This window comes from Malaclemys terrapin, chromosome 1 (genome assembly GCF_027887155.1).
Source record: "Malaclemys terrapin pileata isolate rMalTer1 chromosome 1, rMalTer1.hap1, whole genome shotgun sequence".
Classification (NCBI taxonomy): Eukaryota; Metazoa; Chordata; order Testudines; family Emydidae; genus Malaclemys; species Malaclemys terrapin.
Window position 1 is genome coordinate 331,068,276 of NC_071505.1, and position 17,044 is coordinate 331,085,319.

At 38.2% G+C, this 17,044-nt stretch overlaps 1 protein-coding gene across 11 annotated transcripts in view; it reads left to right on the forward strand.

The window, feature by feature from the left end:
* Window positions 1-17,044, forward strand: part of PICALM (phosphatidylinositol binding clathrin assembly protein) — a 115,303-nt gene that overhangs the window by 79,879 nt on the left and 18,380 nt on the right. For 2 of the 11 annotated variants that reach the window (XM_054015703.1, XM_054015705.1), the window contains exons 14-20: window positions 655-735; window positions 5,782-5,889; window positions 8,371-8,502; window positions 8,596-8,626; window positions 9,669-9,768; window positions 12,145-12,168; window positions 14,681-14,740. In XM_054015703.1, the coding sequence (XP_053871678.1) occupies window positions 655-735; window positions 5,782-5,889; window positions 8,371-8,502; window positions 8,596-8,626; window positions 9,669-9,768; window positions 12,145-12,168; window positions 14,681-14,740 (536 nt within the window). Of the gene's footprint in view, window positions 1-654; window positions 736-3,693; window positions 3,777-5,781; window positions 5,890-8,370; window positions 8,503-8,595; window positions 8,627-9,668; window positions 9,769-12,144; window positions 12,169-14,680; window positions 14,741-17,044 lie in introns of those variants that run through there. The other 9 variants (XM_054015706.1, XM_054015708.1, XM_054015707.1 and 6 more) reach the window with 6 other exon arrangements.

The following is a 17,044-nucleotide window of genomic DNA, read 5'->3' on the forward strand; positions in this document are numbered from 1 at the left end:
GTTGCTACAATGTAAATGTGATTTTAAGATAACTCCTGGTTCTTTAGATCATTTCAGTCCATTTGCCGAACCAAACCTCCTTGTGGCGGCAAAATATGAATCCACTATTCAACTGTATTATTATACTTCAGGTATTAGAGAAAATGCCTTAAGGTTTTTACAGAGACAAGGTGGGTGAGGTAATATCTTTTATTGGAGCAGCTTCTATTGGTGAGAGACAAGTTTTTGAGCCACACACAGCTCTTCTTCAGGTCTGGGAAAGGTACTCCCCATGTCACAGTAAAATGCAAGGTGGAGCAGATTGTTTAGCATAAATAGTTGGCACTTGAGGTTTTTACACTCATTTGTGTCTTCCAAAGATGTAGAACATGACATTTGAGCTAAAAAATGTACATGTGTTTTAGTTGTAATTTTGCAACAGTGTCTTTCCCTTGATGTTCTAGATAATATAAAAATTGTTTCCATTTTTAAGGTGTTTGATATATTAGGTTTCCTCCTTTGGTTCCATTTTATGATTAGAGTATACACAGGTTTAGTTTTTTTAATTTCAGTTCAAAGTATTTGACAGTATAAATAGTATGTTTTGGTTCTTTTCTTTCTGTAACTCTTCCTATTCTTTCTCTGCTCTTTCTGTTCTGTGATATGACTTATCAGATTCATTTTGTGGCCCTCAAGCTTATCCTAATGCTTCTCATTTCCGCAATGAGCCCTCTACTGTAGCTGGTCTATTTGGAGGTAGGTAATGTGATATGGTTTTATCACAGACATAGCAACTTGAATTAATTTGATATGTGCCTAGAACAGTGGTTCCCAAACTTTAACAACCTGTGAATCCCTTTCACTAAAATGTCAAGTCTCGTGAACCCCCTCCTAAAAATGAATGTTTCCAGGGATTTTCTCCTTTACTTGAGTATAAATTATAAAAGCAGTGATCTTGGAAATATAAAATTTTGTTTTTATGACATGCTTATTACACACTATTTATTAATTATTTATAATTACGTTATTTTTATTACATTATGAAAACGGCAACACTCTTCCGAGATCTCACTTCCGTAGCTTGTATCACTTTGAATACAAGCTTGTTATGAGACAAGGCTCCTATGTTTCATCAAGGAGTATCAGATTTGAAACAGTGTGAAGATATTTAAGAAGCCAACTCAGAGTTCCTCCTACACAAGCATTCAGGTCTTGAGCAGTCCAAGCAAACAACGCACGTTACAACAAAGCTTAAACTTGTTCTTCATAATAATTTTAAAAACAATACTAACTGCCTATTTCATTTTAAAAACAGCAAAAAATATCCACTTCCCTTTCCATTTCTTATAAGGAGTCTTGAAGCTTAAATCTCCTCAGTATGATAAATATGCTTGCTTTGATCTGTGTAGCTCTTGGAAGTCCAGGGGCTCCAGGCTGCTGACCCCTTGCTGTCCGGGGTCCCTAGGAACAGCTCTGTCCGCCATTAGGGAATTTTTTCCTGAGAACCCCCTGTAACATTTCGTGAACCCCCAGGGGTTCACAAAGCCCAGTTTGGGAACCACTGGCCTAGAAGAAGGAAAACCTCTTGATGTATTAGTTAGCTGACAAAACTGCATTGTTTTGATACATTGGCTAACAATTTCCAATTACTCATGTATCATTGCTTACCTTAAATGCATCATTGCAGATAGACAAGTGATTGACAAGACCTTATGTTTTAAACTTGTGCTAAATGTTTCTTTTAAGCACTAATGTGCAGTAAATAACTCCTATGTTTCAAGGACACCATTCTAATATTCTTCCATTGCTTCATCCCACACTGAACAGTTCCTTATGAAAAGCAACTGACAGCAGGCTCTAATTTTGTTTGTTCTTAAGCAGGGTCCTGTGTAAATCATGATTTCACAGAGGGTAGAGGCATTGTGAAAATGCCATTTGAGAAAAAGAATGTCTACAACAAAGTCCTTTTAATATGAAAAATGACCTTAGTCAATTTCAAGGATGGAATGAATTTGTGTGGAATTCTAAACTGCTGTGTGCATGTGACAGAAGTAAACATTTTAGTGAATTGCATGTGTTTGTGTTTGCTGCTAATTTTAGTGGCAAATTTGATTAAATATAGTTGTAAAACTCATTCTGTGCAACTCCATGAAATTCAATACTTTTCCATTTACAATGTTTTCTTTAAAAAAATAGTGATTTACACAGGGCCCTATTCATAAGTGATCTTACCCTACCCCAGTACTCTTAAGGTGGATGAGGAAGAGATACCAAAATTTAGTTAGGGGGGTCTTTTTGTGTTCTGCTGACTGGTTTATTTGCTGGCATACCTTCCTGTTTCCCTCGTTCTTTATCTCTGCTTCTGTTGTAGAGCCCCGCTGTGCTAGATGAGTCCACTGTTTAAAGAGATCTGTTGTGTGAAATTATTGGTTTCTCCACCTGCAGGGTTGTAATGTGTCAATACAGCAACCTGATAGTCGTGCAACCCCCGCAATGACATTATAGTGTGTCTACAAGTCATTATATAGGTTGTCAATCACTGGCTATCTGGTGTGGATGTGCATTATGGGCCCTGTTGCTGTTATAGGGGTGTCTTCTGAGATTGTCAGCGGAATTTTTGTTTGAAGACGCATCAAAATTGCCTTTCAGTGAAGTATACAGGAATTGCTAAAGTTAGAGAAACTAACCTCTTGGGTAATAATTCATAGATTTCAAGGCCAGAAAGGACCATTGTATCATCTCATCTGACCACCTGTGTACCAAAGGCCATTCAGCTTCCCCAAAATATTCCTGGAGCATATTTAAAAAAAAAAAAATCAATCTTGATTTAAAAATTGCCAGTGATGAAGAATTCACCATAGCCCTTGGTAAATTGTTCCAATGGTTAATTATTCTCTGTTAAAAATGTATGCCTTACTTCTAGTCTGAATTTGTCTAGCTTTAACTTGTAGCCATTGGATCGTATTGTACCTTTTTCTGCTAGTCTGAAGAGCCTATTTATTCCCCCTGTAGATACTTATAGACTGTGATCAAGTCATCCCTTAACATTCCTTTAAGATAAATAGATTGAGTTCCTTGAGTTCTATCACTATAAGGCATGCTTTCTAATCTTTATTCTTCTGGCTCGTCTCTAAACCCTCTCCATTTATCAATGTTCTCCTTGATTTGTGGATGCAGTATTCCAGCAGCTAGTGCCAAATACAGAAGTAAAATAGCCTTTCTACTCCTAGTCAAGATTCCCCTGTTTATCCATCCAAGGATCACGTTAGCGATCCAGATTGCAGCATCACATTGGGAGCTCACGTTCGGCTGATTATCCCTCTAGCCCCCAAATTTATCTGAGTCACTGCTTCCCAGGATGCAGTCCCCCATCCATTTAATTAGAATTCTTCCATGCACATTTCAAGGTTAATGAAAAAGCAATGCAAAGCAAAAAGCTTACTCTCTCTCAAGAAAAACATGCAGAATCGTTGGTTCTTGCTAACTCCTGTTTTCTCATTTCCCGGCGGGATTATTTTTTGCTAAACACAAACTCCCTTAAGGATTTAAAGTTGGGTTTTCCCCTCCTCACTTGCTAAAATCTTCAAAATAAACTTGTGGCTGAGTAATTGACTGGGTTGGTGGCAGAAACCCAGGGGTAAAACTGCCCTCCCCCACTCCACAGTTAAAAATTGATGAGTCCCTAATGCTGTTCTCTTGATTTGTTTTTTACAGCTGAAAAAATCCTAAAGTATGAGAGCCGGACACTTGTTTTGCAGAAGCAGACTCATTTTCTAAAGTAAAAGCATAGACTTTGTTTAAATCAATCTTTCTGATTCTGCAAAGATTATTTTAAAAGAGCCACATTGTATCCTGCCAGATGAATTCCTCACTAAAATTTGAAATCTCTGAAATGCACTTATTTCCCTTGTCTTGCCATAAACACAGTGTTTAAAGTTGCTTTGTAATAAAAATTAGCTGTCTAGCAGTTCTTTGGCTCTTTATTGGTGCTTTTGCTTCAACTTAACTGTGTTCCTTTAAGGCAGCTAAAATGGCGTGACTGGTAACGGAAATTTTATTTCTCCAACGGGTTTATATTTTGTCAAGGTTAAACAACTTTAAACACTAATTTGGTTGAGGTGAAATAGTTTTTCACTGTAGATAAACAGATACTTTTAACAGAAGTAAGAAAAGTGTCGGGGGGGGGGAGAAGTATGGTCTTTGATCAATTGTTTCTTTTGATTAAGATACTTTTATTCCTAGGTAAACTTGATCTTGTCTAATCTCCTTTCCTTGACTCAGTGGTATAAAAAGCAGAGCTGCTACTGTTACACTCATCAGGAAACAAGTTTTAAAATGTTAAATATTTTTATGGTGCCTTTCATATAATAGTTATCTTACTAATTTATCCACCAAAGTAAAATGGCAACAGTTGCAATAAACACTTCAAATAAAACTCAGTATTAATTTTGATTTTATTTTCCTGTATTTAATATAGCTAACTGGGGGGGTAGTGATAGCTCAGTGGTTTGAGCATTGGCATGCTAAAACCAGGGTTGTGAGTTCAATCCTTGAGGGGGCCACCTAGGGATCTGGGGCAAAATCAGTACTTGGTCCTGCTAGTGAAGGCAGGGGGCTGGACTCGATGACCTTTCAAGGTCCCTTCCAGTTCTAGGAGATAGGATAGGATAAACTTCCACTTATTACCTAGTACTTAATAGTATATTAAACTTCCAAGGTGGTGGTGTACAAACATTAAATAATTCTTGCAACATGTGAGGTAGTGACTGCCTATTTGTTCTGCAGATGCACAGAAAATGAGGTGGTATTGCTTCTGACAGGGCCACAGTTAGGGAAAGAACTGAAATTAGAATTTGTCTGACTCCCAGCCCCGCGCCTTAATTACTAGACATATTACTACTGCATTCCACATAGAATTGTATCAAACAGAACAGACATTATAAAAATATTGGTAGTAACAGTGTCCAAGTAGCTTCTATTATCAGTTGTCTCATAGTAGATTGTCTTTGTTTGTACATTGGTGAGAAATCTGCCCTAGGAATGTGATTTGCTGCAATAAAACCATGCTGTTAAGTAGTCGCACTCCACCTGTTAGCATAGAGACATGGGAGAATTTGGCAGGGAGATTATATGAACAGTGTTAAGCTTGAGGAGGATTCTCTACCCACCCACTTTCCGTTTATGTAAAGGTGTGGTGGTGGCACAGCTGTGAGCATTTGGTAAGAAAAAGCTGTGTATTATTTAATCCTAATCTACACTAAAAATTTTAGATGGACCTAACTATGTTGCACAGGGTTGTGAAAAATTCACATCTTTGAGCCCCATAGTTAAGCTGATTTAACCCCCGGTGTAAATGTATCTAGGTTGACAGAAGAATTCATCCATCCACCTACGTACCACTATTTGTGGAGGTGGATTACCTACATAGACAGAAAAGCCCCTTCCATTGATGTAGGAAAGCAAGTTAGTGTCTTGGGATTCTGTGCCTGTATATTGCTGACCTTGCCTCCTGGGAATCTGTTGGGGATAAAAAGGCAGCCCTTTTTAAGGGAAGGAAAATGGATTTGGAAAACACTACTCGGCGCAAACCACTACCCAGATACTTTCCTGTGTGCATTTCTACTTCAGGGAGTGATCTGGGCCTTAGGAGGTTTTTTCCATACACTCACTTATCCAATCATTGCAGCTATTGGATAATACTCAAATCTGTACACGTGGGTTGGTATATCCTCTTTCAGACAGAAAGTGGAGTTGTGGAACAATTGCTATATAATCCATTTGTACTCTTTATATTTTGTTCAGGGTTCACTCCTTCTCCTGTTGCTCAACCACAGCCCGTAGCTGGCCTTAATGTTGACTTTGAGTCTGTGTTTGGAAACAAATCTTCTAATGTCGTCGTAGATTCTGGTGGTAAGAGAGGCTTTCATTAATATCAATGTAGGCAACAAATGTGCTTTAATCATTTAGCATCTATGGAAGGTAGATCTCTTAAGAACGGCCATACTAGGTCAGGCCAAAGGTCCATTTAGTCCAGTATCCTGTCTTCTGACAGTGGCCAATGCCAGGTGCCCCAGAAGGAATTAACAGAATGGGTAGTCACCAAGTGATTTATTCCCTGTCATCCATTCCCAGTTTCTGGCAAACGGAGGCTGGGGACATTTGTTTCTGGTGTAAACAAATGCAGACTGCTATGAAGAGACTCCAACTGGTGAAAGCAAAGTGGATTTAAACTTGCAATAGCAGCATCTTTCACTTTGTTTGTGTGTCTTTTTTGTATTTTGCTAATTAAAGGGCTGCTCCTTTCTACTGAATATTTTTGTAGGGATTGCTCTCTAATATTTAGAATCACTCCTTTTATTTGGACCCTGATCCTGCAAACACTTATGCATGCAAGTAACTTAACACAGGTTATTTTTTACTACTTCAGTGGGACTAAGCACAAAGTTCAGCACATGCATAAATATTTGCAGAACTAGCCTTAGTTACCTACCTGATCAAAGGCTATATAATTTAATCTAATATGCCATGAACTACAAAGTTAAATTCTATCTTCACTGTGTAGTGCTGTGAAATTAAAAGGCATTTTTCTACACTGTTTAACATAATGGCCATACTGGGTCAAACCAATGGTCTGTCTAGCCCAGTATCCTATATTCCAACAGTGGATGATGCCAGATGCTTCAGAAGAAATTAACGGAACAGGACAATTATCAAATGAGGCATCTCCTGTTGTCCAGTCCTAGCCTCTGGCAGTCAGAAGTTTAAGGACACCCAGAGCTTGGGGTTGCATCCCAATAGCCTTTGATGGACCTATCCTCCATGAATTTACCTAATTCTTTTTGAATCTGGTTATACTTTTGGCCTTCATAGCTTCCCCTGGCAGTAAGTTCCACAGACTGTCTGCACTATATGAAGAAGTACTTTGTTTATTTTAAACCTGCTGCCTTTTAATTTCATTGGGTGACCACTTGTTCTTGTGTTATCTGAAGGGGTAAATAACACTTCCTTATTCATTTTTTCCCACCATTCATGATTTTATAGACCTGTATCATATCTCCCCCCCCCCTCCCCCCTTAGTTGTCTCTTTTCTAAGATGAAAAGTCTGTCTTTTTAATCTCTCCTCATATGGAAGCTCTTCCATATTTCTAATTATTTTTGTTCCTGTGCTTTTTCCAATTCTAATATATCTTTAAGTTGGGGCGACCAGAACTTTATGCAGCAGTCAAGGTGTGGGCGTACCGTGGAGTTATATAGTGGCATTATATTTTCTGTCTTATTATTTATCCCTTTCCTAATGGTTCCTAATATTCTGTTAGTTTTTTGACTGCTGCTGCACATTGAGCAGATTTTTCAGAGAGCTATCCACGATGATGCCAAGATCTCTTTCTTGATTTGGACCCTATCTCTTTCTATGAATAGTTGGGATTATGTTTTCCAATGTGCATTGCTTTGCATTTATCAACATTGAATTTCACCTGCCATTTTGTTGCCCAATCACCCAGTTTTGTGAGATCCCTTTGCAATTCGCTTTGGACTTAACTGTCCTGAGTAAATTTGTATTGACTGCAATCTTTGCTTCCTCACTGTTTACTCCTTTTTCCAGTTCATTGATAAATACGTTGAACAGCACTGGTCCAATTACAGATCCTTGGGGATCCCTGCTATTTACATCTCTCCACTGTGAAAACTGACTGTTTCCTATATGTTAACAGGTTCTGATCCATGAGGACCTTCCCTCTTATTAATTAACCGAAGGTTAACGATTAACCTAAGCTTTCAAATCTGTTTAATTTCTGATTTTTTTTATTTGTGTTTAAATAATTTGGATAATTAATCTTCTTTTTAGGGCATGATCGTTTTAAGATCAAGATAGCAAATTGCCAGTTGGTACACACTTAACAGAGAAATTGGATTTATACTGAGTACCTTTAATTCTTTTCAGCATTCAGTAGTTAAATCTTTTCTGCTTGATGGATTTTATGCACCTTTGGGTTAGCATTCCTGTGCATTTTTTTAAAAAAGAATTTTTTCTGCAACAGAACAATTTAGAGGAGTTTTGACCTTTAAAACTATAGATGCTATCCTGAAAACCTTCCATACTTGGCATTTGCATCGCAGTCAATAGGAGTTTCTCACACATAGGGTTTGAAGGATCAGTCTCAAAGCAGCTATTCTTCTGTGCCATTAATATCCCTGTTTGCAGTTGAGGTATAATGGCTTTATTCCCTTTATATACTGTAGTTTTGTGCAACACTTGATTCAGTCTTCCATATTTTTAACCAATGTTTTGTAGGACTCCTTATACCCTCCCCCCTTGGTGTAAATGTGTAATCTGATCTTCAGTGGAAGCCTCAAGCTTAAGGCCTGTTTTATATGTTTTATCATTTTAAGGCTTTGATGAATTAGGTGGACTCCTAAAACCAACAGTGACCTCTCAAAACCAGAATCTTCTGGTTGCCAAGCTGCCACCTAACAAGTTAGTATCAGATGATCTGGATTCATCCTTAGCCAACCTTGTAGGCAGTAAGTATTTGTTGGAAATCTTAAGATAAGTGTGTTTGTAATTGTATAAAATGAACAGGCTATTTCAGTAATGTCTTTCCCATTCTGTGGCAGATTTGGGCATTGGAAATGGAACTACTAAAAAGTGAGTGTTTGTTTTTAATCAAACTTGGAAAATTTCTTGGATTTTTAACGGCTTATTCTTGATAGTATTTAGCGTTTCATGTTCATAACCACTTTGTGCATACTAATCTTTACAGCATCTCTGAGGAAATCAGTATTACCTCCATTTTACAGAGGAGGAAACTGAAACCTAGGTGAAGTGACTTGACCCACAGCTACTTGTGGGGTGGGAGCAGGGCAGCAGCAACAAAGCTCGGATTAGAGTTTAGGTCTAAATCCTGTTGCTGTTACTGTGTTAATTGTTCTGGACCCTGATGCCTGTTGCTCTTACTTAGTGAATAAACTTCACAAAATACGTAGTTTATTGGTCATTCAGTATGTGCTTTTTAGTATTACAATGCATGCCTACAATAACTAGCAGCTCCTTAACAGACCTCAACACATCCCATTTCCAAACATCTGAAATCAAATTAGTTGTGTGTAGTATCCCATGAAGTTTAAGAAATCTGGGGTGTGATGGGCCAGTAGGAGGAAAGTGAACTCCTGATCCAGAATAGTTGTGATCAGCTTTGATGTTGTATTTAACATCAAGCACAATTAGCCTCAGCAACTCCAGCACCACTGCAAAGAAAAGAATCCTGTCAATCCAGTTAGGACTGCTGTGGCGTAGTCTGTACACAAACACTGTTCTAGCCTTGAAACCATCCAGGAATTTGTACACATTTGCTCCTGCCCACATTATAATTTGACCTGCAAAAATGGAGCTAATCGTATTGCACTGCATCTAGGCTAAGAAAAGTAGTTGAGTTTAGGTCTGTCTTAGCTAGCTTCTGTTGGCTGAATCTGATCTATGTTTTCCCTAGTCCAGACCAGGTTTACTGTGACTATACAACTTGATTTGGTGACTAAGCTCTTAAAGAGTTAGTACTAAGCTCTTAAGGGGTCAGTATTAATGTAGATTTTCACCTTGTGGAAACACGTGAGCTTATTTGACTGATGTACTATATCTGAGGATGGTGCAAAGAAAATCTGTTTTCTAATGTTTTTTAAAAATTTATTTGAAGTGATGTAAATTGGACTCAGCCAGGCGAAAAGAAATTAACTGGTGGTTCCAACTGGCAGCCCAAGGTTGCACCCACAACTGCATGGAATGCTCCAACAATTGTAAGTGAATGAAGATTCTGAAGTAGTGAATCTATGTAACTTAAAATATAGGCAAACATGCAATATAAAGGTGTGGAGTTGATGAGTCATTACAGTGGATAGGTTTTGAAGATTATTTGAATCATAAATGGTCAGTTCGAGAATGTATATTGCTATAGTAACAGTAACTGGATGGCCAACTTCATTTAGATTATTATCAGATACGCTGTTTCATTGCATATGACTAAGGCTAAGATTTAGCCAGGGGTAATTTTAGTAAAAGTCATGGACAGGTCACAAGCAATAAACAAAAATTCACAGCCCCGTGACCTATCCATGACTTGTACTATATACTCCTGACTAAATCTTGGGTCTTCTGGGGGGCTCTAGGGGCACAACTGCTGCTCTGGAGGGGGGGTCGCCTGCTGGTCAGGAGGGCAGGGGGACTCTGGGACACGCCCTGCTGGTCAGGAGGGCAGGGGGACTCTGGGACACGCCCTGCTCTGGAGTGGGGGCTCCAGGGTACCCGCTGGTACTGGGACGGGCCCTGGAGACCCCGTGCATGCTCCAGGGGCGGCAGTCCAGGACCGCTGCCACTGGTGCTGGGGGGGGGCCGAGGACCGCCCAAGATGCTCCAGCGGCAATGGAGTCAGTCGTACCTGCTGGCTGTCTTCCATGATCTCGGCGGCAGACTCAGACTTACATATGACTTATTCTGTAGCGTGAGTGTGAATTTATACTGTAAACTAAAAGTATTGCTAGGGCAGAAACTTAGGTTGTAAAACATCAAACCCTTAGTAATTATTTGAGTAGGGTAACTTGACCTTTTGGAAATAGTGGTAGGGGCTACTCTTCATTCTGAATGCTGTTTGGAAGTGTGGAAATATAATCCTGTGTGGTGAAGCTGTATGTCATTGGTTTTAAACCTTTTCAAATGGCAGCGTGGACCCCACTGAAAATCTTAGACAAGTCTGCAGACCGCTAGGTTGAAAACCACTGTTCTGTGGTAACCACTACCTTTCGTGGACCCCTTAGCCTGGGGCTCCACAAACTGTCTAAGAACCACTGCTGTATGTCACAACACTGAGCCTGCTCTGTGACTTGAGGCAGGAAGTATTGCATCTTCTGCTACCTGAGGGTGCGGGAAGTGATGATATAGGGATAGGTGCCTCAGAAATGTGTACAACTACACCTCTACCCCGATATAACGCGACCCGATATAACAAGAATTCGGCTATAACAAAATTGGATATAACGCGGTAAGATTTTTTTGGCTCCCAAGGACAGCGTTATATCGGCGTAGAGGTGTAGTACAGTCACACTCTGAAGTGTGTGCTTGCTTTTAATACATGTCTCCACTTAACACCTTCAGTGACCGATCTGATTTTTCTCTAGTTTACAACTCCATTACAGCTAGCATGTCTTGTGGATCACGTGTTTTTACCAAAGTGCTTTGTTCTCCCATCCATTAATGTATATGTTGAGAGAGGGAGGGAAGGATATACTTGAGTAGCTCCCAGTTATGCTGGTGGGACCTACATGTGTAAATTCTACTCTCCCTTTTACCACAAACTGGAGAATAGTATACAAGTGTAGGAAACATAACAAAACAAGTGTTTTGAGCTATTATATCAAACGGTATTAAACGATTTTGTGATTTAACAATGAAACACATGATTTGTTACAGATTTGGAAAGAGAAACAATATCTCTCTTCAGGTCATCTACCTGCTCTCATTTTGGGTGGCAGCTGCCAACTCAGATCTTGTATGCAGGTGAAAGTGGTTGTGGATATTACAGTTTCTGTAGTACTCACCTACTACCTGAATGACTTGCTAGCAGTTGGATATTTCTCATGTGCTTGAAAATACTTAATTGTTGTCATAGCAAAATATACAATATCTTTATATGCATCTTGTAGCCTATCATTCCATTTCTAACCAGTTCTTTTATTAATTTTTAAAGACACTGTCAAAGCATCTTTTTATACAAAACTTTTTACTCACTATTAAATTGTTTGAAAAAACTTAGGAGGAGGAAATTGGTTTGTTCATCAAATTCTTCTCCACTTTGTCCATTAGTCTATTTATTGTAGCGTTGATTCTAAGCGCTGTGCTGCTGCTTGATAAGCTTTTGAAAACAAGGAAGAATATGTTTTTGGAAAATAAGTGCACACAAAAATAAATGGATTATACAGACAGGTATGAAACCCATCAACCTTGACAGTGTCACTTAAAAAGATTTATTCAATGACTTGAATTACAAGAATTTTTATTTTAGGGCAGACATTAAGTATATTTGTGAACTAAAATGCTATCTGTGTATATTCTGTTACGTAAGTACGTGTTTCTAATCCAGTATTATTGCATTATGTAATTGTTCTCCCTGGGAAATACAGAATGGCATGCATTTTCCACAATACGTAAGTGAAAAAAAACCCAACAGCCTTTTTGCAATCAATTGGCATGCTATATTAACCACTGCTGTAGCAGAATCTCATAACCTTCCTGCTATTCCACATTTCTCATATTAAGATCTTTGGTGTGCAGAAGATTTGAGCTTTTCTTAGCATATACAAATCTCATGGGTGTTTTGCAGGCTCTTGACTCGAATGATGGCATGGGAAATACTGAGATTTTTTTTCCTTGCTTAAAACTGCCATTTGCTGCAGATAGCTGGGTCTGTGTCTGTGCTGCCTTTAATGCATCTGGTAAAGTTTGAATGAAGATAAGTTGTGTGTGTTTGAATAATTGCATGAAATCTCACAGGCTTCTGTTATAATTGGCACTTTATTCACTTTTATTGTAGATCTTGTTTTCAAGTAGGGAGAGACCAATATGTCATTTATGCTCAAATAAACTAAGAGAAAATCCCAGCTCATGATTAAGTTTATAAAGGGCAAGCCATAACTTGTGCATTGTTTTCTTGGAGGAATGCAGTCTTACTCACAGATAATCTTTTTGTATTTCAACAATATTGGTCTTTCCCTGTATTCAGTTTTCATTATGGGATAATTTTAACAGTGGAGGATGTAAAATCTGTACTGGAGCACTCTTAAAAAAATATATAATCACCAGCATTTGTGTGTATATGTATGTGTACACATACATATAATGTGAATGATTTAAAGAATGTTCAAAGCTTTTTGAACTGAATAATATTTAGATAGTTACTGTACAATCTAGGTAATTCTTTATACACTGAAACTTGTTCTAATAGCTGCTAGAATGCTAATTACCATTGGCTAGTGCATATTAAAGAGCAGCTGATACCTCAAAAAATTAATGTTCTATTCAGAAATAGTCCTCCTTATATCACACTTCTGGGGTTGGATTGTGAGGGTGAAATTACCTGCCTGTGGAATATTGTTCCCTACAACATATCTTCTTTCTCCAGTGTAGTTCTGAATGTCACAAGTAACAATTACTCCACCACTTTCCTTGAGAGTCTCTTCCCAAATAAAATCTTTGTAATACAAGAGACATGCATGAAAGCGTGATCTTGGAGTTTGTCTGGTTCAATCTTCCGAAGTGTCATGAATTATAATTTACACAGCGAAGAACTGGGATGTCACAAGCAGAGCATTATTAATTGCAACTGAGGGATTAACAGAAGGTGGAGCAGATAAAGATCCCTAGATATCACCGTCTATTGGTACTTGATAAGAACTCAGCTAGATAATGTTCTTAGACAAAGTTCTTGTCTCCATGCCAAAATCTGCCCTAATAAATAGGGTCAGGGGCATGGGAGAGTGGAAAGACGAAGGAATATATAAGGAGGCAGAATTGCTTTTAAACAGAATATATCTTTTGCCGCCTTCTGTTTTCTAAGAGGTATCAGAGGGTCTTCATATATGCATTGCATTTTTTAAACAGTAGGGGATATATTATCAGTTTATTGTTGACAGAGATAAAGCCTAGAGCAGGGATGCCAGTCTCATTCTTCCACTTCACAGTAGCTGTCATGTAATGATGTTAATTGATATAGACTGAATGGTATTGGTAGTCATTTACCATGTTTTAATTCATTGTAATAACTAGGCTATTCCTAACAATTGAAAAGAAACTCACTTTAGAGTAGCAGATCAATGTTCTGTACCCACTTGTAAATACAGTGGGCAATGTCTGCACTGGGATTTTAGGGCTACCTCTTATCATTGCTCTAGCACAGGTGCAACTCCACCAGTGACCAGCATTGAACTGTGTTACCATGTCACCTAGACCTACTATGAATGGGGTTAGACTGCAAGCTGGTAAAACACTGAAAGCCAGCCAGCATTAGAACTCCCACCATTGCTAGGACTGGCGCAGCTGTATCAGTGCTAAGGTAATGGAGACCCCCCTAAAATCTTTAGTGTGTATGTAGCCTGGTTGGAAAAGAGAGAGCTTCTGATGTTCTTACTATAACCGCAGTAACTTGGCCTTTATATTTGGTTCCATTTTTAGAATTACCTGGGCACAGTTCAGTAAAATAAGTAGTAAGTTTTATACTTCATAGGACTCGAGCAGTATTCACTTTTGTCATATAATCATATTGATTTTATTTGTGTATATTATATGTAAATATTTCCTGAATTTCCTATTAAGTACAAAACATACATATTTTAGATCTCTATACATTCTTTGGACTGAAGACTCAGATATCTCTAGGTGGAACTTTAGATTACTGTGAGTCAAAATCCTAACAGATTTGGTCTTGTCTGTAATTTATACATATGTCGAGTCTACCTAGAAACCTTGAGCATAAGTATTGCAATTGATCTGAAATCAGATAAACTTTAACAGAAACCTACAAATGCTAATAGGTGTCAGTTGCTATATTAGTAATATGCTGTCTAGTCAGTGCTCCGTTTGACACTTAAAGGTAATTGATTATCTTGTATGCAACTCAGTCAGTCTTCCATGCAGTTCAGTGTTCTCTCTTTTCTGTGTTAGGCACCGCCTGTAATGGCCTATCCTGCTACAACACCAACAGGAATGATGGGCTATGGAATGGTTAGTGAAATTTCCTGTTACTTAATTTGCCATAAACATGGTTTACTTGTTACTTTTTTTATGAGTTAGCTGCAAACATAAAGCATTCTAGGAGCAATATGTCACTTGGCCTAAACATGTTAAGTTTAATACCAGTTTCTCTTGTTTGTTCTTCGCTGAATCACTCAAATCCCTTTTTTCTGCAGGAAAATAAACTATGGCTCTTAAACCTCATCTCTACCCATTTCTTCTTCACCTCGCCCCTGGATGACTTATTCCATACGTTTAGTGTGTATTGAATGAAGTAGTCACCAAGTTCCTTGTTCATCTTCCATTACTTACTAAATTCTTCCTCAGGTTTTCATCTTTCCATAACTCCGAGAATTCCCCTTTAGCGACTCCCCTTTTTTAATGTCCTTATTGAGGCAGAAGAGTTTTATTGGATGACTGTTAAGGAAATACTTAGAGCTATATTTCAGGAGACTCAACATCATGAAGAAAGAAAACTCATATAGTTGTATGTTGGTCAGATCTTTGTCTCTAGAACTTCAAATCTGAAGTAGCAACACAAATATATAGAAATCTCGCTCTTCACCCACCATGTATGCAAGACTGACTTGCCATATAATTAATGGTACAAGAAAATCTAACAGTGAAAACGTCACAGTAAATTTATTATTGACCCTTAACATGGATGCATCCCTTTTTTGCACTGTGATAGCAATGCTATCACAGTAAGTACTTCCTTGAAATAACAGTAAAAGGTGGAGACTTCCAATTGTCCAGTTAATCCAGATATGAATGGGACAATTCTGTGTAGATTTTAAGAGGAATGAGTGCCAGATTACTTAATAAGGAAGGAGTTACATGCACCTGGGCGTGCTCCTGAACGGAGGGAAAAACATCTAAAAATAATTCTTCTGCTAAATAATTGAAAAATCTTTCTCAGTTGTTTTACTAATTAATCAGTGACTATATTTATAAAAATGCTATTGTTAATTCAGGTTTAAAGTTTGCTTAGATAATTAACCATTCCTTCTGAATTTAATTCCCTCTGAACCCTACCAAAAGGCACCCGTAACCACAGTAGCGAAGTACCAAACACAGAAGGAAGGGTTGCACAAAAAATCCTGTATAGGAGCCTACAGTCCTCCACTTAATCCAGCTGTTATTACTTGTTTAAAGCTTCCATCACCTCAGCACCATGATGTGTTCTGGAGGCCTCATAATTGAGAAATGGACTATGTGCAATAGGAGGTTTCCTATCGTGTTCTGAAAACAGTCCAGATTTGTTCAGGATTGCCACAGCTGGGGATCCTTTTCCAAGAATGACAGGTTTCAGGATAGCAGCTGTGTTAGTCTGTATCCTCAAAAAGAACAGGAGTACTTGTGCACCTTAGAGACTAACAAATTTATTAGAGCATAAGCTTTCGTGGGCTACAACCCACTTCTTCGGATGTATCCGAAGAAGTGGGTTGTATCCCACGAAAGCTTATGCTCTAATAAATTTGTTAGTCTCTAAGGTGCCACAAGTAGTTCTGTTCTTTTTCCAAGAATGATCACCCTGTTAAACATCCATTAGTGGATAATTGCTATTGTAAACAAATTAACCAGGATAGACCTTTGCTGCATTTTGAGGTTAATAGTACCAGGATTTTTCCACTAAACAGTGGCTGAACTGTAATGTAAACACCCATAGTTAGGTCAGTATGGTTAAAAAGAGAACAAAATTGATCCACATATTTTTATTGTCATGACTGAGTGAAATGCAAAAACACCCAACATTGATGTGGGGGAAATAAAATTAGAATTAATTAAAAAAAAAATAAATGTTACCACATGTGTGACTCTTGCGTCTGAACTCTAACCTGACACTATCTTCTTCAGAAAACCTAGACTTCTCAGTCAGACAAATTGGGAATTAATTAATTATATTGATTTATATACATATTTCATCAGTTCTTGAAAGTGCAAAACAGCCACAACAATGGCATGTTAAATACCCATGCTGTCTAAGGAGACTTCTGCTTTCTAGTACCTCCAACATAATGGAGAGGTGAGAACTCTGTCAAAGCCTCAGTGTTTGTGGTCAGCATGTTTGTGGTGCTAACACAATTTCTTCATATATTATAAACAGCTGCTTCGATGCCCCAAACATTTTGGGGGAAGATTACATAGAAACAGCTTCAGCATCTATACTCCAGCACAAACATGTTATCTAAAGTAAAGGTCTGCAATGTTCATTTTTAGGGACCCTCAGTTTATAGTCCAGTTTCAGAAATCCTTTCCAGTTTTATCAGGCCAAATGCTAAGAGTCACTCCGTG